The 26638-nt window shown below is 46.8% G+C and overlaps 1 protein-coding gene across 1 annotated transcript in view; it reads left to right on the forward strand.

The window, feature by feature from the left end:
* reln (reelin) overlaps positions 1-26274 on the forward strand; it is a 67472-nt gene extending 41198 nt beyond the window's left edge. Inside the window, 26 exon segments of the mRNA XM_070439092.1 lie at positions 1055-1208; positions 1211-1280; positions 3282-3318; positions 3320-3415; positions 3606-3729; positions 9570-9819; positions 10047-10215; positions 13038-13178; positions 13610-13793; positions 14306-14329; positions 14331-14358; positions 14361-14422; positions 14424-14473; positions 17064-17145; positions 19243-19457; positions 19981-20158; positions 20350-20525; positions 20692-20798; positions 21434-21676; positions 21818-21993; positions 22274-22347; positions 23122-23283; positions 23844-24001; positions 24595-24814; positions 25416-25617; positions 26167-26274. Of these exon segments, the coding sequence (XP_070295193.1) occupies positions 1055-1208; positions 1211-1280; positions 3282-3318; positions 3320-3415; positions 3606-3729; positions 9570-9819; positions 10047-10215; positions 13038-13178; positions 13610-13793; positions 14306-14329; positions 14331-14358; positions 14361-14422; positions 14424-14473; positions 17064-17145; positions 19243-19457; positions 19981-20158; positions 20350-20525; positions 20692-20798; positions 21434-21676; positions 21818-21993; positions 22274-22347; positions 23122-23283; positions 23844-24001; positions 24595-24814; positions 25416-25617; positions 26167-26274 (3490 nt within the window).
* The last annotated feature ends 364 nt before the right edge of the window (positions 26275-26638 follow it).

The following is a 26638-nucleotide window of genomic DNA, read 5'->3' on the forward strand; positions in this document are numbered from 1 at the left end:
TGTAGGCGGATCGTGGGTGTTGTTGTTTGTCAACACTAGATTGACAATGGCTACTTCCTGTTCACCAGTTCCTGTTCACGGGTGAACAGACGTTTCCTTCTGCCCTCAGGAGGTCGTCTGGCAGTTCTGTAGAAAAATGCAAGAATATAATGTCATTGGTGAGGTTATTTTTTAATATACTGTACTGTCATACTGTACACAGTAACATGAAAACTGTATTACATGTACTTCACAGTACTACACCAATTTTTTGGGTTCACTGAAAAACATAGACCTAATATTGTAGGACTCCATTGTATTGTACTGTGATGCAGAATGATGTGCAACAATTGCATAGGTACAGTCTAGCGTAGAACGTTGAAACACATACCTGTTCTCCAGTCTAAATGTCTGTATTACCGTGTAGCGACTTAGGTTGGGCTGGACTCTCTGCCCTGCCTCTCTCATCGTCAGGCCATGATTTATGACATGGTCCATCAAAGTGGCCCTAATGTTGTCGAAAGATATGTCTCCGTCTATTGCCTGGTCCACTTCTTTCTTCTTGTCCTCGTCCTCCTCCTCCTAGTCATCTCTCTCTTCCTCTACATCTTCCTCTACCTCTTCCTCTCGCTCTCACTGCCTCCATGTTTGCAAAGTTCTCACAAAAGAGGTGAGCTTACCAGGGGTCTATTTGTAGTGCTGAGGCTCAGACTAATTGGTGTTCAATTACTGTAGAAGTGTTTTCGTGTGTGGATGTTGCCAATGTCAGGTATGTTTTGCATTTTGAATAGAAGTGTTTCCCCAATGATTGCAAGAGATTTCATTCTTGAACGAAGTGTCTAATGTAAGAGACAGTGTGTAGTGTTTTGCAAAGTGTGTTGCAGAATTGCAAACAAAGTGCAAAGCAGAAAATTGTGTTTGTACTTTTTGGTACCTTTGTTTACAAAGTTACGGTTTTGATGCTTTTGTCTAAACATTCACTTTCAGTGTGTAAACAACCGGCAAAAACTGTAATACATTTGATTGATTGATTGATTGATTGATACAATCTTTCTCTCACCTCCGCTCACGCCAGCTCCATCCGGTTCCGTTGGTACCAGGGCTTCTACTCCAGCAGCTCCTCCCCTCCTACCTGGGCCCTGGACAGTGTGTACATTGGCCCCCAGTGCCAGGACATGTGTAACGGACACGGGACGTGTGTGAAGGGGACACACTGCGTCCGTGAACCCATGGCTACTCGGGCGCAGACTGCTCCCAACCCGACACACTCAACCTCTGATTTCCTCAAGGAGACTTTGAAGGTAGGCAGTGGTGGAGATATGACGGTAGATGTTGTATGGTTTCGGATGGCGGTTATAGTAAACCCTAACTCTCCCCCCCCCCCCTAGTCCCTAATCCTGAGCCTGAGCCTAACCTTAACCCTGACCTTTAACCTTGAAACTAAATCCCTTTGTATCTATTGCTGAACATTCCACTGCCACTCAAAGGTTTTCCAAGAAAAACGCAGATGCCACAACACAGGGAAACTATCCAGAATGGGAGTTGGTGGTTAGTTGTGTAGAGATTTGTGAATGTGTGGTGTGTGTGGTGTTGGTTGTTTGTGGGTTCGGCTGTTGTGTGTGTGGTGTGTGTGTGTGCGTCAGGTGTGTGTGTCCGCAAGTGTGTGTTGTGTGTGGTGTCCTGTGTGTGTGTGTGTGTGTGTGGGTGCCTTGTGGTGTGTGTGTGTGTGTGTGTGTGTGTCAAGTGTGGTCGTGTGTTGTGTGTGTGTTGTGTGTGTGTGTGTGTGTGGTGTGTGTGTGTGTGTGTGTGTGTGTGTGGTTGTGTGTGGGTGTGTGTGTGTGACGTGCGTGTGGTGTGTGTGTGGGTTGGTGTGTGTGTGTGTGTGTGTGTGTGTGTGTGTGTGTGGTGTGTGTGTGTGTGTGTGTGTGTTGTGTGTGTTGTGTGTGCCAGATTGTGAGTGTGTGTGTGTGTGATGGTGCGTGCACGTGCGTGTGTGTGTGCATGTGTGGTCAAGAGTGTGTATATGAGTGTGTGTGTGTGAGTAGTAGACTGTATTTGGTGGTCCATTACACAGTGTTTGAGTATTGAGAGGTTTGCCTTCAATACTCGCAGATCTGCACTTTGTCATGGACTCTAGTGGACTGCACTGTTGAGAAACAGATGGCTATTGTGATGAACATACTGTATTGCTTGTGATTGTTGTGTAATCTTTGTTTTTTCATCATCACCTGAATCTATTTAATCTGCTGGATTTATCTGTTATTTGTGTCTGTCATTATATATCGTGTTTGCAGTGCATAAAATGTCAATGTGCTAGTCCTAGCTATATTACATTATCCAGTGTCTAGTCTAGCTGTAAAATATCCAGTTGCTAGTCCTAGCTGTATTACATTATCCAGTGTGCTAGTCCTAGCTGTATTACATTATCCAAGTGTGCTAGTCCTAGCTGTATTACATTATCCAGTGTGCTAGTCCTAGCGTTGTGTTGATGTGGGGTTGTGTGTGTGTGTGTGTGTGTGTGTGCTGTGTGTGTGGTGGTGTGTGGTGTGTGTGGTGTGTGATGTGTGGTGTGGGTGTGTGTTGTGTGTGTGTGTGTGTGTGTGTGTGTGTTGTGTGTGTGTGTGTGTGTGGGTGTGTGTGTGGTGTGGTGTGTGTGTGTGTGTGTGTTGTAGGAGAGGGGCCAATGGATGCAGGAGCGGTTCAGCCTTCTGAGTGGAGGGAAGCCTAGCAGGAAATGTGGCATCATGTCCAGTGGAACCACCTGTTCTTTCAGCGAGGATGGCCTGCGCCATGCTGGTCACTAACGACATGGACCTATCCAATGCCAGGTACATTGTGTGTGGTGGTGGTTGTGTGTATGTGTGGTGTTGTGTTGTGGTGTGTTGTGGTGTGTGTGTGTTGTTTTAACCGATAGATGTTGTTACTGAGGCCATCTAATGGTGAGGTATGGTACTAGTTTTATATCTAGTCCTATTGGAAAGCCTTGTCCTCACTTTCCAGTGGCATGGTCCTCACATTGATAGTAAAATGTGTGTGTAATCAAATTATGCCAATCTGAAAAACAGATGCACTTGTAACCACGCCACCCACGCACACACACACACACACACACACACCACACACACCACACACACACCCACACACACACACCACACACACACACCACCACACACACCACACACACACACACCACACACACACACACACACACAACACACAACACACACATACACACATTCATTATATATATAACCTACAGGAAAATTCGTATTTTTTATTTAAAAAAATTTGTCCTGTAGTAGGTTTGTTCAGTTCTTTCCTGCGTCTGGGCTGTGGAAGGATCCCCAGACCCCCGCTCCCAGCCTGTCCTGCTCCAGTTCTCTGTAGACGGGGCTCTGACCTGGGGCCTGCTGCAGGACTTCCTCTTCTCAAACAGGTTAGAGTAAATACATTTCTAACAGATTCACTTGTATGCTACCCTGGACAGGACCTCCATATGCTTTTGTCTGTTAATGTTTTTATGTCCTTTTAGGAGTTTTTTTTTTTTCCTCAACGCAAGTCATTTACTGTTTACTGTGAAAATAAAATGTTATCTTAACTTATGTCATCATCATCATCATCAACAGCAGTAACCAGGCTCGCCTGGTGGCCCTGGAGATCCCTCTGCGTGCCCGTACCTCCTCCACACGTCTCCGCTGGTGGCAGCCCTCTGAGAACGGACACTTCTATAGTCCATGGGTCATTGACCAGGTGAGACACCTTCCCTACATCGGCAGATGGCCTAGTGTTTAAGAGCGTTGAGTCAGTAACCGAAAGGTGTCTGGTTTGAATCCCTGATCCGACTTGGGGGAGGAAAAAAATAATCTGTCAATGTGTCCTTGAGCGAGGAACTTAACCSAAATTGCTCCTTCAAGTCTCTCTGTATAAGAGCGTTTGCTGAATGTAAATGTAAAAATGTTTGTCCGTTCATCAATCTACTCATCCTGCCATCTATGTTTATCTGACTCTGTAGTACCTTAGGGTGGTATAATCAGTCGACATTACATTCCTCATATTGAGTTGCAAAGGCACATAAATGTTTTGTCTTGCCCATTCAACCCTCTGAATGGTACACATACATGGCGTAAGATGGCGCCGACAGATATGGCAGCTCAGCCTTTTAGCTCTTTAGCAACTTTGTAGTATTTTGTTTTTTTGTGTGTTATTTCTTACATTATTAGCCTAGAATTATTTTTGTGTTATTACATACAGACGGAAAGAACTTTTGGATATCAGAGCGGCGGTAACTCATTATGACCAGGAATACGACTTTCCCGAATTGGATCCTTTGTTCGTATCCCCCAGGGTAATTTAACTTATTCCAGAAGCTGCTCCAAAACACCGCTGGAGGAGAAGAGGTATTCGGAGGGGACTTCTAGTACGACTCAGGAGTCGTGCACACCATCCACCAATTCCAAGTATATTACTCGCTAATGTTCAGTCTAGGTATAATAAAGTAGACGAGCTCAGGGCGAGGATCTCCTTCCAGAGAGACATCAGGAATTGTAACATACTCTGTTTCAATGAAACATTGGCTCTCTCTGGAAATACTGTCCCCGTCCATACAGCCAGCTGGGTTCTCAGTACATCGCGTAAATAGGAATAAAGAACTCTCCGGCAAGAAGAAAGGCGGGGGTGTATGTTTCATGATTAACTACTCATGGTGTGATTGTGATAACATACAGAAACTCAAGTCTACTTGTTCACCCGACTTAGAATACCTCACAATCAAATACCGACCGTATTACCTCCTAAGAGAATTCTCTTATCGTCACAGCTGTGAATATTCCACCTCAAGCCGATACCACGACAGCCCTCAAAGAACTAAACTGGACTTTATGCATATTGGAAACCACATATCCTGAGGCCGCATTTATTGTGGCGGGTGATTTTAACAAAGCAAACTTGAGGAAAATGCTACCAAAGTTCTACCAACACATTGMCTTGTACAGTCATGGCCAAAAGTTTTGAGAATGACACAAATATTCATTTTCACAGTCTGCTGCTTCAGTTTGTATGATGGCAATTTGCATATACCCCAGAATGTTATGAAGAGTGATCAGATGAATTGCAATTCATTGCAAAGTCCCTCTTTACCATGCAAATGAACTGAATCCCCCAAAAACATTTCCACTGCATTTCAGCCCTGCCACAAAAGGACCAGCTGACATCACGTCAGTGATTCTCTCGTTAACACAGGTGTGAGTGTTGACGAGGACAAGGCTGGAGATCACTCTGTCATGGTGATTGAGTTCGAATAACAGACTGGAAGCTTCAAAAGGAAGGTGCTGCTTGGAATCATTGTTCTTCCTCTGTCAACCATGGTTACCTGCAAGGAAACACGTGCCGTCATCATTGCTTTGCACAAAAAGGGCTTCAGAGGCAAGGATATTGCTGCCAGTAAGATTGCACCTAAATCAAGCATTTATCGGATCATCAAGAACTTCAAGGAGAGCGGTTCAATTGTTGTGAAGAAGGCTTCAGGGCGCCCAAGAAAGTCCAGCAAGYGCCAGGACCGTCTCCTAAAGTTGATTCAGCTGCGGGATCGGGGCACCACCAGTACAGAGCTTGCTCAGGAATGGCAGCAGGCAGGTGTGAGTGCATCTGCATGCACAGTGAGGCGAAGACTTTTGGAGGATGGCCTGGTGTCAAGAGGGGCAGCAAAGAAGCCACTTCTCTCCAGGAAAAACATCAGGGACAGACTGATATTCTGCAAAAGGTACAGGGGTTGGACTGCTGAGGACTGGGGTAAAGTCATTTTCTCTGATGAATCCCCTTTCCGATTGTTTTGGGCATCCGGAAAAAAGCTTGTCTGGAGAAGACAAGGTGAGCGCTACAATCAGTCCTATGTCATGCCAACAGTAACGCACGTGGAAATTAATATTTGTGTCATTCTCAAAACCTTTGGCCACGACTGTAGTACTCGCACTGGAAAAACATTGGACCACTGCTACTCAACTTTTCAAAATGCCTACAAGGCCCCCCCCCTTTGGCAAATCTGATAATGACTCCATTTTGCTCATCCCTTCCTATAGGCAGAAACTAAAACAGGAAGTASCCGTGCTAAGGTCTACTCAACAATGGTCTGACTAATTGGAATCCATGCTTTAAGATTGTGTTGATCACGCGGACTGGGATTTGTTCCGGGTAGCCTCTGAGAATAACATTGACAAATACACGGATACGGTGACTGAGTTCATAAAGAAGTGTATAGGAGATGTTGTACCCACTGTGACTATTAAAACCTACCCCAACCAGAAACCGTGGATGGATGGCGGCATTCACGCTAAACTGAAAGCGCGACCCACCGCATTTAACAATGGCAAGGTGACTTTTGGTTGAATACAAACAGTCCAGTTATGCCCTTGTAAGGCAATATGTTTTTTTATTTAACCTTTATATAACCTGTATATAACATTTATTTAACTAGGCAAGTCAGTTAATGCAATCGCAGTGTTAGAATTCTAAAAATATCTTCATTACGACATAAGACTTAGTTATGGTAAGGGAATAACCAAAACCTGAGCGCAAAACTACTAGTACACAGTTCGACAGATATATGAAATAGCATCACAAAATGGTTCCTACTTTTGCTGATCTTCTATCAGAATGTTGTATAAGGGGTCCTTTGTCCAGAACGTCGTTGTTTTGGATTCAGAACGTTCTTTTTCCCTCTTGAATTAGCAAGCACACTGGCCATGCAGCGCTAAGCTCTCCAACGTCAACAAAGTCTAACAACGCAACACGCCGAACGTCCCGAATAAAGTTAAATAATCTAATGAAACTCTTTGAAAAACATACTTTAGGATGATATTGTAACATGTATCAAATAAATTCAAAGCCGGAGCTCATATTCGACCATAACGACACGTTTCCAGTAGGCAATAACAGGTCCCCCACGCGCCTTGCAGACAACAGAAAATGGGTGCACAGTTGTTCCAAGATGGTTTATTCAACGTCAGACAGAGATAATCAACTCATTTTTCCTCTCACTTCCTCTTGACATCCGGGTGAAGGCGTATGACGTGCACGTATAGTCATACGTATAATGCCCATTTATAGGCAGTCACTTGAATAGAAGATAGATTTCAGACTTTCCACTTCCTGGTCACAAAGTGTGCTGCCAAAAGAGTTCTGTTTTACCCACAGACAAAATTCAAACGGTTTTAGAAACTAGAGAGTGTTTTCTATCCAATAGTAATAATAATATGCATATTGTACGAGCAAGAATTGAGTACGAGGCCGTTTAAATTGGATACGATTTTCCTCAAAAGTGAAAACAGCACCCCCTGTCCTTAAGAAGTTTTAAGAACAAATTCTTATTTACAATGACGGCCTACCCCGACCAAACCCAGACGACGCTGGGCCAATTGTGCGCCGCCGTATGGGACTCCCAAAATCGTCCGGATGTGATACAGCATGGATTTGAACCAGGGACTGCAGTGACACCTCTTGCACTRAAATGAAGTGCCTTAGACCGCTGCGCCAGTCAGGAGCAGAGACAAAAGGGAGTCGCAGTTGAACTGCTCAGACACGAGATGTACGTGGCAGGGTCTACAGACAATCCCAGACTACAAAGGGGAAAACAAACCAGCCAACCAGGACACCAACGTCTTGCTTCCGGACAAGCTAAACACCTTCTTCGCCCGCTTTGAGGATAACACAGTGCCACTGACTCGGCCCGCTACAAAGGACTGTGGGCTCTCCTTCTCTGTGGCTGACATGAGTAAGAYATTTAAGTGTGTTAACTCTCGCAGGGCTGCCGGCCCAGGCGGGCATCCCTAGCTGCRTCCTCAGAGCGCAGACCAGCTGGCTGGAGTGTTTCCGAACATATTCAATCTCTCCCTATCCCAGTCTACTGTCCTCACTTGCTTCAAGACATCCACTGTTGYTCCTGTACCCAAGAAATCAAAGGTAACTGAACTAAATGACTATCGTCCCGTAGCACTCACTTCTCTCATCATGAAGTTCTCTACCTTACCTGACACCATAGACCAACTTCAATTTGCTAACCGGCCCAATGCTAACCGACGATAGCTCAGCATTCAACACCATAGTGCCCTCAAAGCTCATCATTAAGTTCGGGGCGCTGTGTCTGAGTAACCCTCCCCCCCCCCTTGCAACTAGGTCCTGAACTTCCTGACGGGCCGCCCCCAGGTGGTGAAGGTGGAAAACAATACCTCCACTTCGCTGATCCTCAACACAGGGGCCCCACAAGGGTGCTTGCTTAGCCCCTTCCTGTACTCCCTGTTCACCCATGACTGCGTGGCCACGAACRCCTCYAACTCAATCAGACGACACAAGAGTAGTAGGCCTGATTACCAACAATGACGAGACAGCCTACACGGAGGAGGTGAGGGCCCTGGGAGAGTGGTGCCAGGAAAATAACCTCTCACTCAACATCAACAAAACAAAAGAGATGATCGTGGACTTCAGGAAACAGCAGAGGGAGCACTCCCCTATCCACATCGACGGGACCACAGTGGAGTATGTKGAAAACTTAAAGTTCCTCAGCGAACACATCACTGACGATCTGAAATGTTCCACCCACACAGACAGTGTGGTGAAGAAGGCCAACAGCGCCTCTTCAACCTCAGGAGGCTGAAGAAATTAGGCTTGGCCCCTAAAACCCTCACAAACTCCAGAGGGTGATGCGATTTGCCCAACGCATCACCGGGGACAAACTACCTGCCCTCCAGGACACCTACAGCACCCGATGTCACAGGAATGCCAAAAAGATCATCAAGGACACCAACCACTGGAGCCACGGCCTGTTCACCCCGTTATCATCCAGAAGGCGAGGTCAGTACAGGTGAATCAAAGCTTGATTATCTCAAGGCCATCCCTAGCCGGCTTCCACCCAGTTACGCAAACCTGCACCTTAGAGGCTGCTGCCCTTTGTACATAGACATGGAATCACTGGTCACTTTAATAATGGAACACTGGCCACTTTAATAATGGAACACTGGTCACTTTAATAATGGAACACTGGTCACTTTAATAATGGAACACTGGTCACTTTAATAATGGAACACTGGTCACTTTAATAATGTTTACATACTGCTTTACTCATCTCATATGTACAGTATGTACTGTATTCTATTCTACTGTATTTTACTCAATGCCACTCCGACATCGCTCAATCTAATATTTATATATTTCTTAACTCCATTCTTTTACTTTTAGATGTGTGTGTTGTTGTGTATTGTTAGATATTACTGCACTGTTGGAGCTAGGAACACAAGCATTTCACTACACCCGCAATAACATCTGCTAAATATGTGTATGTGACCAATACAATTTAATTTAGATTTTGACATATACAATCCATGTCGCAATTGTCTAAAGGCTTAAAAATCATTCTCTAACCTGCCTCCTCCCCTTCATCTACACTGATTGAAGTGGATTTAACAGGTGACATCAAAAAGTGATCATAGCTTTCACCTGGATTCACCTGGTCAGTCTATGTCATGGAAATAATGTTTTGTATAGTCAGTGTATATATCGGCCAATCAGTATACAGCATCCTACGTCTCTCTTTCCTCTACCAGCTGGTGGTGGGTGGCAGTGCCAGTGGCTGGGGACCTCTGGAGGATGATTTCTCCTCTATGGACGGGCGTTCCTGGCTGCTCCACCCCGGGGGTACTCGTATGCCCGTGTGCGGTTCTGACGGGGCGGCCTTCGCCTTTATAGAGAAGTCCAACACGCGTTACGCTGTCACCACAGACATCAGCCTGGGTCAGGATGCCTTCATACAGTTTGACTTCTCAGCTTCCTGCTCTGTCACCAACTCCTGCTACGGTGAGCCAATGGGGAGAGGAATGGACGTAAGGGGTTGGTAGTGGGGTTGGTAGTGGTAATTATGCGATAGGTTCACACAAAAAAAGGTTATAAGGTGTAATGAAATGATACCTATGATTGACTATGTCAAGTTGCCCATGTAGTATTGAATACCTGGGCTATGCTAGGTAAACATGACTTTACTATATATACTGATGTCTTTCTTTGTCTTCTCTTGTCCATCACAGCCATTGAACTAGAGTATTCTCTGGACCTGGGTCTGAGCTGGCAGCCTCTGGTGAGAGACTGTCTCCCCACCAGCCCAGACTGCTCCTCCTACACCTTACAGAGACTGCTGGTAGCCGACACCTACAACAAGTGGGGCCGAGTCACTCTGCCAATCCCCACCTATGCCAGGTTAGTTAGATGTTGATGGACTGCCAATCCCCACCTATGGTCAAGGTGAGTTACATGTTGATGGACTGCCAATCCCACCTATGCCAGGTCAGTTACATGTTGTGGACTGCCAATCCCCACCTATGGTCAGGTCAGTCACATGTTGATGGACGCCAATGGCCACCTATGCCAGGTCAGTTACATGTTGATGGACTGCCAATCCCCAACTATGGTCAGGTCAGTCACATGTTGATGGACTGCCAATGGCCACCTATGCCAGGTTAGTTAGATGTTGATGGACTGCAATCCCCACCTATGGTCAGGTGAGTTACATGTTGATGGACTGCCAATCCCCACCTATGCCAGGTCGTTACATGTGAGATGGACTGCCAATCCCCACCTATGGTCAGGTCAGTCACATGTTGATGGACTGCCAATGGCCACCTATGCCAGGTCAGTTACATGTTGATGGACTGCCAATCCCCACTATGGTCAGGTCAGTCACATGTTGATGGACTGCCAATGGCCACCTATGCCAGGTCAGTTACATGTTGATGGACTGCCAATCCCCAACTATGGTCAGGTCAGTCACATGTTGATGGACTGCCAATGGCCACCTATGCCAGGTCAGTTACATGTTGATGGACTGCCAATCCCCACCTATGCCAGGTCAGTCACATGTTGATGGACTGCCAATGGCCACCTATGCAGGTCATTTTTTAGGAACTCAGTCGAGGTCTAAACTTACTATTGACAGTTAGAACAGTAGAGTTCACAAGGTGTTTTGTCAGTCCCTTACAGTCACTCAATTAGCGCATGTCAGCGAACACTTTTTAGATTGGTAAGTTAGTCTAGCCAGTTATCTAAACGTGTAGTAATCATGGCTGAATGCCGACCAGGAACGCAGGGCATGTGCCCAGGGGTCCTGACTCCAAAGGGGCCCCATTTATTTTGTTAGTCACTCTCGCTCAGAGTGAAGGTATAATTTCAAATAATGGCGCCAGATGGGATGGCGGCTGTAAACTAATTGTGCTTAACAGTTCTATCCCAGCATAACTCTAACAGCTTCTACCCCAAGCCATAAGACTCCTAACGCTTCTACCCCAAGCCATAAGACTCTTAACAGCTTCTACCCCCAGCCATAAGACTCTTAACAGCTTCTACCCAACCATAAGACTCCTTACAGCTTCTACCCCCAAAGCCATAAAGACTCCTTAACAGCTTCTACCCAAGCCATGAGACTGCTGAACAGCTTCTATCCCAGCATGAGACTGCTGAACAGCTTCTACCCCAAGTCATGAGACTCCTTAAGCTTCTATCCCCAAGCCATGAGACTGCTGAACAGCTTCTATCCCAAGCCATGAAGACTCGCTTACAGCTTCTACCCCCAAGCCATTAAGACTCCTTAACAGCTTCTACCCCCACATAAGATCCTAACGCTTCTACCAAGCCATAGACTGCTGAACAGCTTCTACCCCCAAGCCATGAGACTGCTGACAGCTTCTATCCCCAAGCATGAGACTGCTGAACAGCTTCTACCCCAAGTCATGAGACTCCTTAACAGCTTCTATCCCCAGCCATGAGACTGCTGAACAGCTTCTATCCCCAAGCCATGAAGAGCTTCTTACCTAAGCATAATCTTAAGCGCCCAACAATGCGCATGACAGTATACGCATCTCTGCTCTGGAAGCATGAACTGAACGTCTACACACACACTGACACACAGTCCTGTGCCCTGCTATACAAAACTGACCAGTCTGTGGCTGCTATACACACTGACACACAGTCCTGTGCCTACTACACGACACACAGTCCTGTGCCCTACTATACACCTGACACACAGTCTTGTAGCCATACTACACACTGACACACAGTCCTGTGCCTGCTACACCATGAACACAAGTCCTGTGCCCTATTTTACACACTGACAACCAGTCCTGTGCCCACTATACACACTGACACACAGTCCTGTTGCACTGTATACACACTGACACACAGCTCCTGTGCCCTACTATACACACTGACACACAGTCCTGTGCCTCTTTAACACACTGAACACACAGTCCTGTGCCCTACTATACACACTGACACCAGTCCTGTGCCCTGCTAACACACTGACACACAGTCCTTGTGCCCTGCTATACACACTGACAACACAGTCTGTGCCCTACTATACACCTGACACACAGTCCTGTGCCTCTTATACACACTGACACACAGTCCTGTGCCCTACTTACACACTGACAACACAGTCCTGTGCCCTACTTTACACACTGACCCAGTCCTTGCCCTGCTACACACACTGACACACATCCTGTCCCTGACTTTACACACTGACACACAGTCCTGTGCCCTACTATAAACTGCACACAGTCCTGTGCCCTGCTACACAACTGCACACAGTCCCTGTGCCCTAGCTATTACACACTGACACACAGTCCTGTGCCCTGCTACACACTGACACACAGTCCTGTGCCTGCTACACACATCTGCAACACAGTCCTGTGCCCTACTATACAACACTGACACACAGTCCTGTGCCTACTTACACACTGACACACAGTCCTGTGCCTCTACACACCTGACACACAGTCTGTGCCTACTATCACACTGACACACAGTCCTGTGCCCTACTATACACACTGACACACAGTCCTGTGCCCTGCTACACACACTGACACACAGTCCTGTGCCCTACTATACACACTCTGACACACAGTCCTGTGCCCTGTTATACACACTCTGACACACAGTCCTGTGCCCTGCTACACATTGACACATGTTGTCCTGTATAGGGCAACTGGAATAGACAGACACTAGTAAACCCTCTGGTGTGTCTGCAGGTCTCCAGCCACGCGGTTCCGGTGGTTCCAGCAGGCTCCGTTTGACAAGCAGCAGACCTGGGCTCTGGACAACCTCTACATCGGAGACGGCTGCCCTGACATGTGCTCCGGACACGGACGCTGCCAGCAGAGCAACTGTGTGTGAGTGACCGTACCCACCAGTAGGGTTGCAAAATTCCACAAAACGTTCCCAAAGTTTAGGGTTTTTCCCRAAATCCTGATTGGAGGATTCCTAGTTCCTTACCAGAGGAATCACACACGCCACACATCATCCCAGTGTTATCACACACTCCACACACACATCATCCCAGAGTTATCACACAGTCCACACATCATCCCAGTGTTATCACACACTCCACACACACATCATCCCAGAGTTATCACACACCACACACACACATCATCCCAGAGTTATCACACACTCCACACACACCACACACACATCATCCCAGAGTTATCACACACGCCACACATCATCATTTTTATTCTAGCACTCTGGAACTTACTATCGCCTCAACTATTTGAATCATTATAATGTGAATTTAGGATAATATCCCCCCCTCCTCATGTAGGTGTGATCCAGAGTGGGGAGGGGAGTACTGTGATGAGCCTGTGGCCTCTCTGCCCTCCCAGCTAAAGGACAGCTTCAGCCGGGCCCCCTCTCTCAGCCACTGGCACCTGGTGACCGGCGCAAAACTCAGTACTGTGTGTGGGGCCGTGGCATCTGGTGCTGCACTGCACTTCAGTGGGGTAACTGTCTGTCTGTCTATCGATCTATCAGTCTATCACCAGAATTTAAATTGGGCCCAAAATCTGATCTGTTCATATCTCTTCATCTAACTTGTTTTTCTTTCTCACTTCTTTGATGTGCTCTCTCTCTCTCTCTCTCTCTCTCTCTCTCTCTCTCTCTCTCTCTCTCTCTCTCTCTCTCTCTCTCTCTCTCTCTCCCTCTCTCTTCCCCTCTTCCTCTCTTCTCTCTCTCTCTCTTCTCTCTCTCTCTCTCTCTCTCTTCTCTCTCTCTCTCTCTCTCTCTCTCTCTCTCTCTCTCTCTCTCTCTCTCTCTCTCTCTCTCTCTCTCTTCTCTCTCTCTCCTACTCTCTCTTCGCTCTCTCTCGCTCTCTCGGTCTCTCTCGGTCTCGTCGTCTCTCTCGGTCTCTCTCGGTCTCTTCTCGGTCTCTCTCTCTCTCTGGTTCTCTCTCTCTCTCCGGTTCTCTCTCTCTCTCCTGGTCTCTCTCTCTTCTCGGTCTCTCTCTCTCCAGAGTTTGTAGGTCGTCAAGCTGGTGACGGTGGACGCTGAACCTGACCAACGCGGAGTTCATCCAGTTTACTTCATGTACGGCTGCATGACCCCACCTAGCAACCGTAACCAGGGCGTGCTGCTGGAGTTTCAGTCTGAACGGAGGCATCAACTGGAATCTTTCTGACAGAGATCTTCTATGACATGATACGAAGCCTGGGTAAGTGTTCTACATTAAACCTACTGTACATGTGTTATATACACACGGTTGGAAGTGTAACAGACTGGTTCGTTGTCCTGTCACGACCTGGGGTTCCACCAGGGACACTCTGCACAACAACACTGCATATTCACTGACCCCCCCCCCCCCCCCCTCCCCCCAAAAAAACCTCCTAGGAGGAGATCAAGAAGGACTGTTTACGGAAACTTCTACGAATCTTATTTCTGGGACTCTGCTTTCTTTCCCAGGTCTTCACATCAGATGTTCCAGCCTAACCTCTGTCTGTGTGTGTGTGTGTGTGTGTGTGTGTGTGTGTGTGTGTTGTGTTGTTGTGTGTGTGTGTGTGTGTGGTGGTGTTGTGTGTGTGTGTGTGTGTGTGTTGTGTGTGTGTGTGTGTGTGTTGTTGTGTGTGTGTTGTGTGTGTGTGTGTGTTGTGTGTGTGTGTGTGTGTGTGCGTATCTAGATTTGTCAACGTGCTGCTACCCCCAGCACCGTCAGGAAGGGGTGCGTGTGCGCTGGTGGCAGCCGACACACGAAGGAGCGGACCACAGCGACTGGGCGCTGACAACCTTCTGATTGCCGGCTCTGACCCGCGGGCTCAGATAACTGACACATTCGGAGGGGTGGCGCTGCCCAACCATGAGAGAGCTCCCGCTGATGGTACACCCACAGCAGGATAGATCCTCAGTTAGGGAGAGGAGGAGAGCACCTCAGGTATATACACAGGGATCTGGACAAGGCCTCGACACACACACTGCCACAAGTAACACACAGCCACAGGTACACACACAACTACATGTACACACACAACTACAGGTACACACACAACCACAGGTACACACCACAGCACAGGTACACACACAGCCACAGGTACACACAACTACAGGTACACACACAACTATAGGTACACACACAACCACAGGTACAGCACAAACTTACAGGTACACACACAACTATAGTACACACCAAACCACAGGTACCACACACAGCACAGGTACACACAACTACAGGTAACACACAACCACAAGGTACACACACAACTAACAGGTACCACACACAGCCACAGGTACACACACAACACAGGTACACACACAAACTACAGGTACCACACAACTACAGGTAACACACACAGCCCACAGGTACACACACAACTACAGGTCACACACAACCACAGGTACACACACAACACTACACCAATACAGGAAACACAAACTACAGGACACACAACTGCAGGTACAACACAACTAGCAGGTACACACACAACCACAGGGTACACACACAACCACAGGTACACACAACTACAGGTAAAACAAACTACAGGTACACACAACTACAGGTACACACACAGCCACCAGGTACACACAACTACAGGTACACACACAGCCACAGGTACACACAACTACAGGTACACACACAGCCACAGGTACACACAACTACAGGTCACACACACAATCCACAGGTACACACACAGCCACAGGTCAACACAACACAGACAACACAGCACAGGTACACACAACTTACAGGTACACACAACTACAGGTAACCACACACACAGGAACACAACACAGGTACACACAACGTACAGGTACACACAAACTACAGGTACACACACAACTACAGGTACACACATCCACAGGTACACACACACCAGGTACACACACCACAGGCTACAACACACACCACAGGTACACACACAGCACAGGTACACACAACCACAGGTACACCACACAGCCACAGGTACACACACAACCACAGGTACACACAACAGCACAGGTACACCACACAGCCACAGGTACACACACAGCCACAGGTACACACACAGCCACAGGTACACAACAACACAGGTACACACAACAACTACAGGTACACACAACCACAGGTACACACACAGCCACAGGTACACACACAGCCACAGTACACACCACAACCACAGGTAACACACACCAACAGGTACACACACAGCCACAGGTACACACAGCCACAGGTACACACAGGGCTATGTTCAGTCCCTAGATCCTGCGCATGATTTTAGTGGTCGTCGAGTTTAACGAGCGACAAGTTCGGTTTCCTTCTAATTAAGCAAAGACCAGGTCAAATACAACTGCTTTAGAGGAAAACTATTATACAGATCTGTTAACTGTACAAGTCAATAGGAAAAATACATGTATTTTTTTATTTTTAGTATTCTCTCCTCCCTTATTTCTCTCCCTTTTTCTTCCTTCCCTATCCCTCCCCCTCCCTCTTCCACTCACTCCTCTCCCTCTTCCTCCCCACCCCGCTCCCCTATCCCTCTATCTCCCTATCCCTCTCCCCTATTCACCCCCTCTCCCTCACTCGCATCTCCCGCCTGCTCCCCTTATCCCTCTATCTCCCTATCCGTCTCCCTATCACTCCCCCTCTCTCCCTTCTTTCCTCAACCTGCTCCCTCTTCCTCCCTTCTCCACTCCCCCTCTCTCTTCCCCATCCCTCTCTCCCCTTCCATGTAGTGACCATTGGCTGTTCAGTGAGGACTGTGTGGTAACAGAGATTCCTGTAGTATCCAGTACGCGTGTGATGGTGATTGTGTTAGTGACGACGGGGAGGAGAGCGTCTTACGCTTGTCACACATTGACATTCATACACTGACAAAGACTGTGGTCATGCAGTTCAAGGTAAGACGGTTGTACTGTTTGTGTGCAGTGATTTAATTAGGGTACCGGTGCCTCTTGTAATATATTGAACACCTGTTCCCGGCACCTAAAACGAGTACTGTCACCTTTTGTTATTCTGCAATGGCTTAGATAGATGTGTTTCTCTGTTAACTTTTATCTTGGTACTCATCCCGGATCCGGGAGCACCCTCATCAGTAAAAAGCTGACTAGCATAGCCTAGGCATAGGCGCCACAAGTAAATACTAGCATCTAAATATCAGTAAATCACAAGTCCAAGACACCAGATGAAAGATACACATCTTGTGAATCCAGCCATCATTTCTGTATTTTAAATGTTTTACAGGGAAGACACAATATGTATTTCTAATAGCTAACCACGATAGCAAAAGACTCAACTTTTTTTTTCCCACCATTTTTTTTACTGCATAGGTAGCTATCACAAATTCGACCAAATAAAGATATAAATAGTCACTAACCAAGAAAACAACTTCATCAGATGACAGTCTGATAACATATTTATATGTTATAGCATATGTTTGTGTTCGAAAAATGCTGCATATTTCAAGTATAAATCATAGTTTTACATTGCAGCCACCATCACAAAATCTCACCAAAGCAGCTAGAATAACTACAGAGGACCAACGTGAATTACCTAAATACTCATCATAAAACATTTATGAAAAATGCACAGTGTACAGCAAATGAAAGACAAACATCTTGGTGAATTCAGCTAATATTTCAGATTTTTTAAGTGTTTACAGCGAAAACACAATATAGCATTATATTAGCTTACTACAATAGCCAACCACACGCAGCATTGATTAATGCACATTACGATTACGAATAAACCAGCAAAAGATATACATTTTTTCACTAACCTTCTCAAAACTTCATCAGATGAACAGTCCTATAACATCATATTATACAATACATATATGGTTGTTCGGAAAATGTGCATATTTAGCGGCACAAATCGTGGTTATACAATGAGAATAGTAGCCAAACTGCAAACAAAATGTCGGGAGAAATCTTGGAGAGGCACCTAATCTAATCAATAACTAATCATAAACTGTGACAAAAAAATACAGGTTGGACAGCAAATGAAAAGATACATTAGTTCTTAATGCAACCGCTGTGTTAGATTTTTAAAATTAACGTTACTACGACATACAGCGTGCGTTAAAGCGAGACCGCACCAAAATTAATGGCGGAATAATAGGTTTAACTTTTTCGACAGAAATTACGATTAACATCATCAATAGTTCTTACTATTTGATGAGCTTCCATCAGAATCTTGTACAAGTTGTTATTTGTCCAGAATTAATCGTTGCTCGGTTTAGAAGGTCGTCTTCAACTGTGGAATTAGCAGCAAACGTTAGCCATGTGGTGCAGACGTGTCCAACTCAGATAACGCAGAACAAAGAAAATCCCGAAAATCCGCAATATACTGATATAAACTGATATAACTCGGTTTAAAATAAACTACATTTAGATGTTTTTAACACGTATATCGAATAAAATCAGAGCCGGATATATCTAGCGCCTTATACAACAGCTTTTCAGACGCAATCCTGAGGGTCTGTCTCGCGTCATGACGAACGTAGAAAAGACTGCACACCCGGTTCCAAGAGCTCCTGTTCGGCCTCAGATCTACCTAGACACCCCATTCCAATTCTCACTGCTTACTGACATCTAGGGGAAGGCGTATGCAGTTCATGTCGACCCATAGATTACATGCAAATTAATAAACTGACCCTGGAACCGAGCCCCCGATTTCAGATTTCTCACTTCCTGACAGGAAGTTTGCTGCAAAATGAGTTCTGTTTTACTCACAGATATAATTCAAACGGTTTTAGAAACTAGAGTGTTTTCTATCCAATAGTAATAATAATATGCATATTGTACGAGCAAGAATTGAGTACGAGGCAGTTTAATTTGGGAACGAATTTTTACAAAGTCGAAATGGCGCCCCCCTATTGAGAAAAGGTTTTTAACAGATAGCCGTCATCGATGTTTGGGTGTGTACACACAGACCATTAACATATGTGTCCATTGAGGTTACGATAACGGAGTATGTATCCCTGTGTGTCTTTACAGATAGCAGTGGGCTGCGGTGTCCCAGAGCGCCAGGCGGAGCGGCAGGTCCACGTCCAGTACTCTGTGGACTTCGGTGTGTCCTGGAGGTACCTGGTGTTTCAGTGTCTCCCTGCGGACCCTCGCTGTGGAGGACATGTCTCCCAGCCCAGCGTCTTCTTCCCCGCCCAGGGCTGGAAAAGGGCCGTCTACCCCCTACCGGACAGCCTGGCAGACACGTGAGTGACACGTACAATGAACATACATACAGTGGGAAGAAGAAGTATTTGATACACTGCCGATTTCGCAGGTTCTCCTACTTACAAAGCATGTAGAGGTCTGTACTTTTTATCATAGGTATACTTCAACTGTGAGAGACGGAATCTAAAACAAAAATCCAGATTTTTAAGTAATTAATTTGCATTTTATTGCAGGGGTCCTGTTCTATCAGCAGCTCTTGGGGGGTGATAGAAAAATAAAAGAAAAGAAAAAGAAAATAAAAATAAAAAATAGAAAAAAAAATAAAAAAAAAGGAGCAAAAATATCAACATGATTTAAACCTCAAACAAACTTCCCTTATAAAAAGATTAAAGAGAATGAAGAACACATTGGGAGGGATCTTAAACCAATCCTCCATACAGAATCTGTCCATTTCGTTGATATCCTGTGTCTTGGGGGGGGGGCCCTATTCTATCAGCAGCACTTGGGGGGGGGATCCTACATTGGTTCTGAAACTATATTATGTGTTGTTATGTTCTGCAGCGCGGTCCGTTTCCGGTTTTACCAGCAGCACTCGGACACCCAGTGGGCTGTGGAGAACTTCTACATCGGGCCGGCCTGTGACGGCCACTGTGGGGGACATGGAGACTGTCTAGACCAGAGATGTCTCTGTGACCCTGGCTTCACTGGACCCAACTGCTACGCCAGCACTTCTCTCAAGGTATCAATCAGTTCATCAATCTTTATTTATTTATTAATACATTTTCATACAAGTTGTTCCTATCCGGCTCAAAGACCATTGTCTTTTGTACACTCCATGCCTCTTTAACTCTTGTGTGTGTAACAAAGTGTTGGGAAAAGAGAAGAAGACACATTCCTCATCTGTGGACAATAAAGTATCTATTCTTATAGGCGTCTCTGAAGGAGCGTTTTGACTGGGAGGGGGCCCCAGGCCCTCAGTGGCAGGTCCTGGAAGGGGGCCATCCCTGTACTGACTGTGGGGTGCTGGTGGAGGGGACAGCCCTGTACTTTGGAGGGGAAGATGCCAGACAGGCCGTCACCACTGACCTGGACCTCCGCGGAGCCAAGTTAGTAACTCTACTGTTCGTCTTCTCAGGGTTCGCTTATACTATTTGTGTATAGTCATTTTCTGTCAATTCAGGCTTTTAAGATTCCCTTTCAGTGTGTGTGTGTCTCGTTTGGAGGAGTTGGGAGAAAACACTACACAAATCTAATCTTCCTCTTCTTCTTCAGGTTTGTAGAATACTGGGCCAGGATCGGCAGTGAAGACAACATGACCATGTGCCATCGCCCAACCTGTCGTAAAGAGGGAGTGCTGCTGGACTACTCCACAGATGGAGGTATGAAACAACATAAACAAATAGACATTTAGAAACAAATCCACGTAGCTCCATCAGCAGGGGAATCGACGATTACCTGATGCGAATTCCTAACGATTTAACCTGATGAAAACCAGCAGGGGAATTCCTAACGATTAACCTGATGGAAAACCAGCAGGGGAAATCCTAAACGAAATTAACCTGAATGGAAATCCTAACGATATAACCGAATGGGAAAACCAGCGAATGCAGGGGAATCCTAACGATTAACCTGATGGAAAACCAGCAGGGGAATCCTAACGATTAACCTGATGGAAAACCAGCAGGGGAATCCTAACGATTTACCTGATGGAAAACCAGCAGGGGAATCCTAACGATTAACCTGATGGAAAACCAGCAGGGGAATCCTAACGATTGACCTGATGGAAAACCAGCAGGGGAATCCTAACGATTAACCTGATGGAAAACCAGCAGGGGAATCCTAATGATGAACCTGATGGAAAACCAGCAGGGGAATTCTAATGATGAACCTGATGGAAAACCAGGAATAATATTAGAATATTACAGAGATCCATCACTTCATGTCTGTCCCTCCCTCCCTCCATCCCTCCATCCCTCCCTCCCTCCCTCCCTCCCTCCATCCCTCCATCCCCCAGGTGTGTCCTGGACCCTGCTCCATGAGATGGACTATCTGAAGTATGTGTCTGTGAGGCGTGATTACATTGTGCTACCAGAGGGGGCGTTATCTAATGCTACACGGTTGCGGTGGTGGCAGCCCTTCCACGTCTCCTCTGGTCTGGCGACATCCGGGCCGGAGCGCGCTCAGTGGGCCGTCGACAACATCCTGGTGGGAGGGTCTGACATCAACCCCTCCACCCTGCTCGACAACTTCGATGACGGTAAACAGATTGTGCCGTACCACCTTCGCAAAGGAATGGGAGTCTCTTTCTAGGGTTTTTTATGCCCTTAGACAAATCTAAAAAAGACAATGGACAACCAACTATTCTTCTTCTCTTCCCCCCCCCGTCTCTCTCCCTCAGAGGGTGTGTCACATGAGGAGAGCTGGAGCTTCTATCCCAACGCGGTGCGTACAGCAGGCTTCTGTGGGAACCCCTCTTTCCACCTCTACTGGCCCAACAAGAAACAGGACAAAACACACAACATTCTGGCCACCCGCGAGCTCATCGTACAGCCTGGGTACATCCTACAGTTTAAGGTATAACCTCTCAGCATTTACAGCAGCTTGGCAGCATCTTACAGTCTTACATAATTAACATGAACAATAATAGAGGTCCAAGGATCAATCCCTGTGGAACACCGTATTTAATGTCAAGAGGGGCTCCTTTGAAAAGGATAGAATGAATTCTTGGTTTTAGATAGCTGCTGCAAACCCTCTTAGCATTTACAACATGGCTACATCACAGAGTTTAAGGTAAGTGTTACTGTTATCATTTCTTGTATCTCCTAAATCCTCCTCTCCTCTGTCTTCTGTGTAGATTGTGGTCGGTTGTGAGGCAGACAGCTGTGAAGACCACCATCCTGTCCTGCTGCAGTACAGGAAGGATGCCAGGTGAGAGAGAAAGCGATATKGATCTTCTTATCTATGCTGCTAATGTAGTGTTCCGATGCGCTAGCTAAATGTCTTCCTCACACAGTACACAGCCAGGGTTTGGGTCAATTCAGGGGTGAATGACTGCCCACCCCCCCTCTCATTGATGACAGGAAGTTCAAGGCAGACCGCGGTACTGCGTTTACAGAAAACAAAATCCCATATTACAGTGAAGGGGAAAATGGTCATCTATGTGTAAATAAATACACATTTTGAAGACAATCACGGTACCAATAATCACTTCTATTTCACCAGATGTCCTTTTATATTTAAGGATAATTTAGTAGCCTGCAGTACCTCGGTCGGCCTTCAACTTGAGATAATCAATGAGAGGGGGCAGCACTGAGCTAGCCTGCAAAGCCACTTCCCGAAGTAGCTCAAACTGCGCATGTAATGTCTACATACATTTTCCACAAGACGCCATCTTAACCAACWTCTTKGGCTCCAAATGCGCTATTGAGTCTTCCCAAAGATAAATGTTGTCCTGTGACCGATTGCTTTGTCCATTCATATATACAGTCATTGGGTCAAATCCATTTCAATTCAGTCAATTCAGGAAGTAAACTGAAATTCTAATTACAAAATGTTCCTCATTAAAAAGTAATTGGAATTGACCACAACCCTTCTTTCTCCGCCCTCTCTCTCCATCCTCCCTTTCTCTCTCTCTCTCTCTCTCTCCATCCTCCCTTTCTCCCTCTCTCTCTCTCTCTCCATCCTCCCTTTCTCTCTCTCCAGGTCTGACTCGTGGCAGCTGGTTCAGTCAGAGTGTATTCCCTCCTCTGTGAACAACGTGGGCTGTTCTCCCTTCATGTTCCATGAGTCCACCATCTACAGTCCAGTCAACAGCTCCAGCTGGACCAGAGTCACTGTACAAGTGCCTGAACACGTCTCCTCAGGGTAGGACGGCTGTGGTGTTTCTGCACGTCTCCTCAGGGTAGGACGGCTGTGTGTTTCCTGCCCAACGTCTCCTCAGGTAGGACGCGCGTGTGATGTTCTGCCACGTCTGCCTCAGGCGTTAGGACGGCTTGTGTGTTTCTGACCACGTCTCCTCAGGGTAGGACCTGCTGGTGTGTTTTCTGACCACGTCTCCTCAGGGTAGGAAACGGCTGTGTGTTTCTGACCACGTCTCCTCAGGTAGGACGGCTGTGTGTTTCTGACCACGTCTCCTCAGGGTAGACGCTTCTGCGTCTCAGTAGGCGCTTGTTCTTGACCCACGTCTACTCAGGAGGGAGCGCTGCGTATTTCTGACACGTCTCGCCACGGGTAAGCGACGGTGCAACCAGAAGGCTGCTGGTTTCAGATCATGCGTTTAGAACTTAACTCGTACACCGTCCCAGAAGCCCTGAAACTGGATGCTGTAATTCAGGTGTTGATAGTCCCCCCCCCCCTGACTTTATGATAAAGCAAGTCCTATACGTTTTGTCTCATCTCCTCCCCTCCCGTCTCCTCCCCTGCAGAGCCACGCAGTTCCGTTGGATCCAGAAGGAGGGTGCTGGCGAGCGTCATGGCTGGGGGGTGGACCATGTCTACATCGGGGAGGCATGTCCTGGGATATGTAGCGGTCATGGTTACTGTACCAGCGGGGTGGTCTGCATCTGTGACGAGGGACACCATGGTGGGTAACTGATAAGACTACAACACTGACACAAAGACTACAACACTAACACAAGACTATGACACTGACACAAAGACTACAACATCTAACACAAAGACTACGACACTGACACAAAGACTACGACACTGACACAAAGACTACGACACTGACACAAAGACTACAACCTCTAACACAAAGACTACAACCTCTAACACAAAGACTACAACACTGACACAAAGACTACAACACTAACACAAGACTATGACACTGACACAAAGACTACAACATCTAACACAAAGACTACGACACTGACACAAAGACTACGACCTGTCTCTTATACACATCTAGATGTGTATAAGAGACAGCTCTAACACAAAGACTACAACCTCTAACACAAAGACTACATATCTGACACAAAGACTACAACACTGACACAAAGACTACAACACTGACACAAACCACTCTTGTAATCATAACCTGATGGTCTTAACTTCTTCCCCTCTGAGTCTGGTTCCTCTCAGTCTGCTGTCTTTCTTACAGAGAGTTGTAATTGACAATTGATTGATTGATTGAAATCTAGSATTCATATTGGTTCTCCTGCCTCCATCTCCCAGGTGATGACTGCTCCCTGTCCAGCAGTGACCTACCTAGCTCAATAAAGGATAACTTTGAGTCAGGCAGCGTGTCAGAGGAGAGCTGGCAACTCATCCAAGGGGGCGGGGTGGGTAGTGGGTGTGGCCAGCTCTCTCCCCACGCCCACGGAGACTCGCTCTACTTCAACGGCTGTAAGACGAGGCAGGCGATCACCAAGCCTCTGGACCTGACACGAGCCAGGTATGGACTGGACAATGGATTGTACTGTACTAGCCTAGCCTAGCCCACAGTCTATCCAACTATTGAAGGTACAGTGAGATATGTTTGCTATACAGTACAGTACCTGTAAGACGAGGCCTGCGGTCACCAAACCTGTTGACGTCACACGAGACATGTACTAGTGGACACTGGACCATACTTGCATAGCATAGCCTAGCATAGCTTGTCCTAGCCTTGCCCACACAGGAYCATACTAGCGTAGCCTAGCATAGCTTGTCCTAGCCTTGCCCACACAGGACCATACTAGCGTAACCTAGCATAGCTTGTCCTAGCCTTGCCCACACAGGACCATACTAGCGTAGCCTAGCATAGCTTGTCCTAGCCCACTACTGAGACCACTGAGATCAACATACAGTATTACTAAAATGGAAAACTTGGAGGCTAAACTTGTAGGACCTAGTCCATCCAAAAATACCAAGGTATTTACCAGAACTCTCTCTCTCGCTCCCTCTTTCTCTCTCTCCTTCACCCCACCACCTCCACCTCTCTCTCATCCTTCTCTCCCCCCTCCCCTCCTCCTTCCCCCTCCCCTCCTCCCTCTCTCTCACCCTCTCTCCTACAGTAAGATCATGTTCGTGCTGCAGATAGGCAGTGTGTCCCAGACAGACAGTTGTAACACAGCCCTGGACCAGGCTGACAGTGGACAGGGCAGTTCTGCTGCAGTACCGGTGAATAACGGAGTCAGCTGGCACGTGATCGCCCACATCCCAGCCCAAAGACTTCAATCAAGGCCTCAGAGGTTCCTACAAACATCCCACTGTGAAGTGAACACAACGCTAACGCGCTCACACCACACACACACGCACGACAACACACACACACACACACACACACACACACACACACACAACACACACACACACACACACACACACACACACACCACACACCACACACACACACACTCTCTGAAAGCTAGAGGAGTGTACAGGTTCTTTGTTTCCAGGTCCAGGTAACACACTGATAGTTTAATCCAGTGTTTCCATGATATTACCTGTTACGTTTCCAGCAGCAAAGTCGATGTCCACTAGTCTAAAACACTTACTGACCACGCTAAACTGCCTACTCTTGCCCTTTGACGCTCCTCTCCGCTTTCGCCTCCCCAAGAGCGAGGGTTAAGGTGAGCTGCGGTGGTGGCAGCCACGTCACGACGGAGCGGGACATGACCAGTGGCGGCTGACCACGTGAAGTAGCTGCTGTGAGTATCTTCGACCAAACCTGGTACCCCTTGTCCCTAGAGAACCTAGAACCTAAGAACCTCCGTCTGAGAACCTCGAGAAACCAAAACCTTCAGTTGAGAACCTCCGTCTGAGAACCTAGAGAACCTCCGTCTGAGAAACCTCCGAAACCTAGAGAACCTCAGTCGGAGAACCTCGTCTGAGAACCTAGAGAACCTAGAGAACCCTCAGTCTGAGACCTAGAAGAACCTCCGTTGCAGAACCTCGAGAACATAGAGAGCCTCAGTCTGAGAACCTTCCGTTGAGACCTCGAGAACCTCCGTCTGAGAACCTCGAGAACCTAGAGAACCTCAGTCTGAGAACCTAAAGAACCTAGAGAACCTCAGTCTGAGAACCACTTATTGTGTGAGACCACTTAATGCATACACAAAGCTTGTCACGCACCGTTTACACACACCATCTTCACACCTGCATAACCGTCTACATAGCAGAAGCATAGAGCATTTTAATGCCTATTGCATGTTGCTGAGGGCTTCATATCAATGATAAAGGTCATTGATTATAACATGTTAATAAAGAATGTCATGCATTGCAAGTGTTTCATCTA

This window comes from Salvelinus sp. IW2-2015, unplaced genomic scaffold (genome assembly GCF_002910315.2).
Source record: "Salvelinus sp. IW2-2015 unplaced genomic scaffold, ASM291031v2 Un_scaffold1405, whole genome shotgun sequence".
Classification (NCBI taxonomy): domain Eukaryota; kingdom Metazoa; phylum Chordata; class Actinopteri; order Salmoniformes; family Salmonidae; genus Salvelinus; species Salvelinus sp. IW2-2015.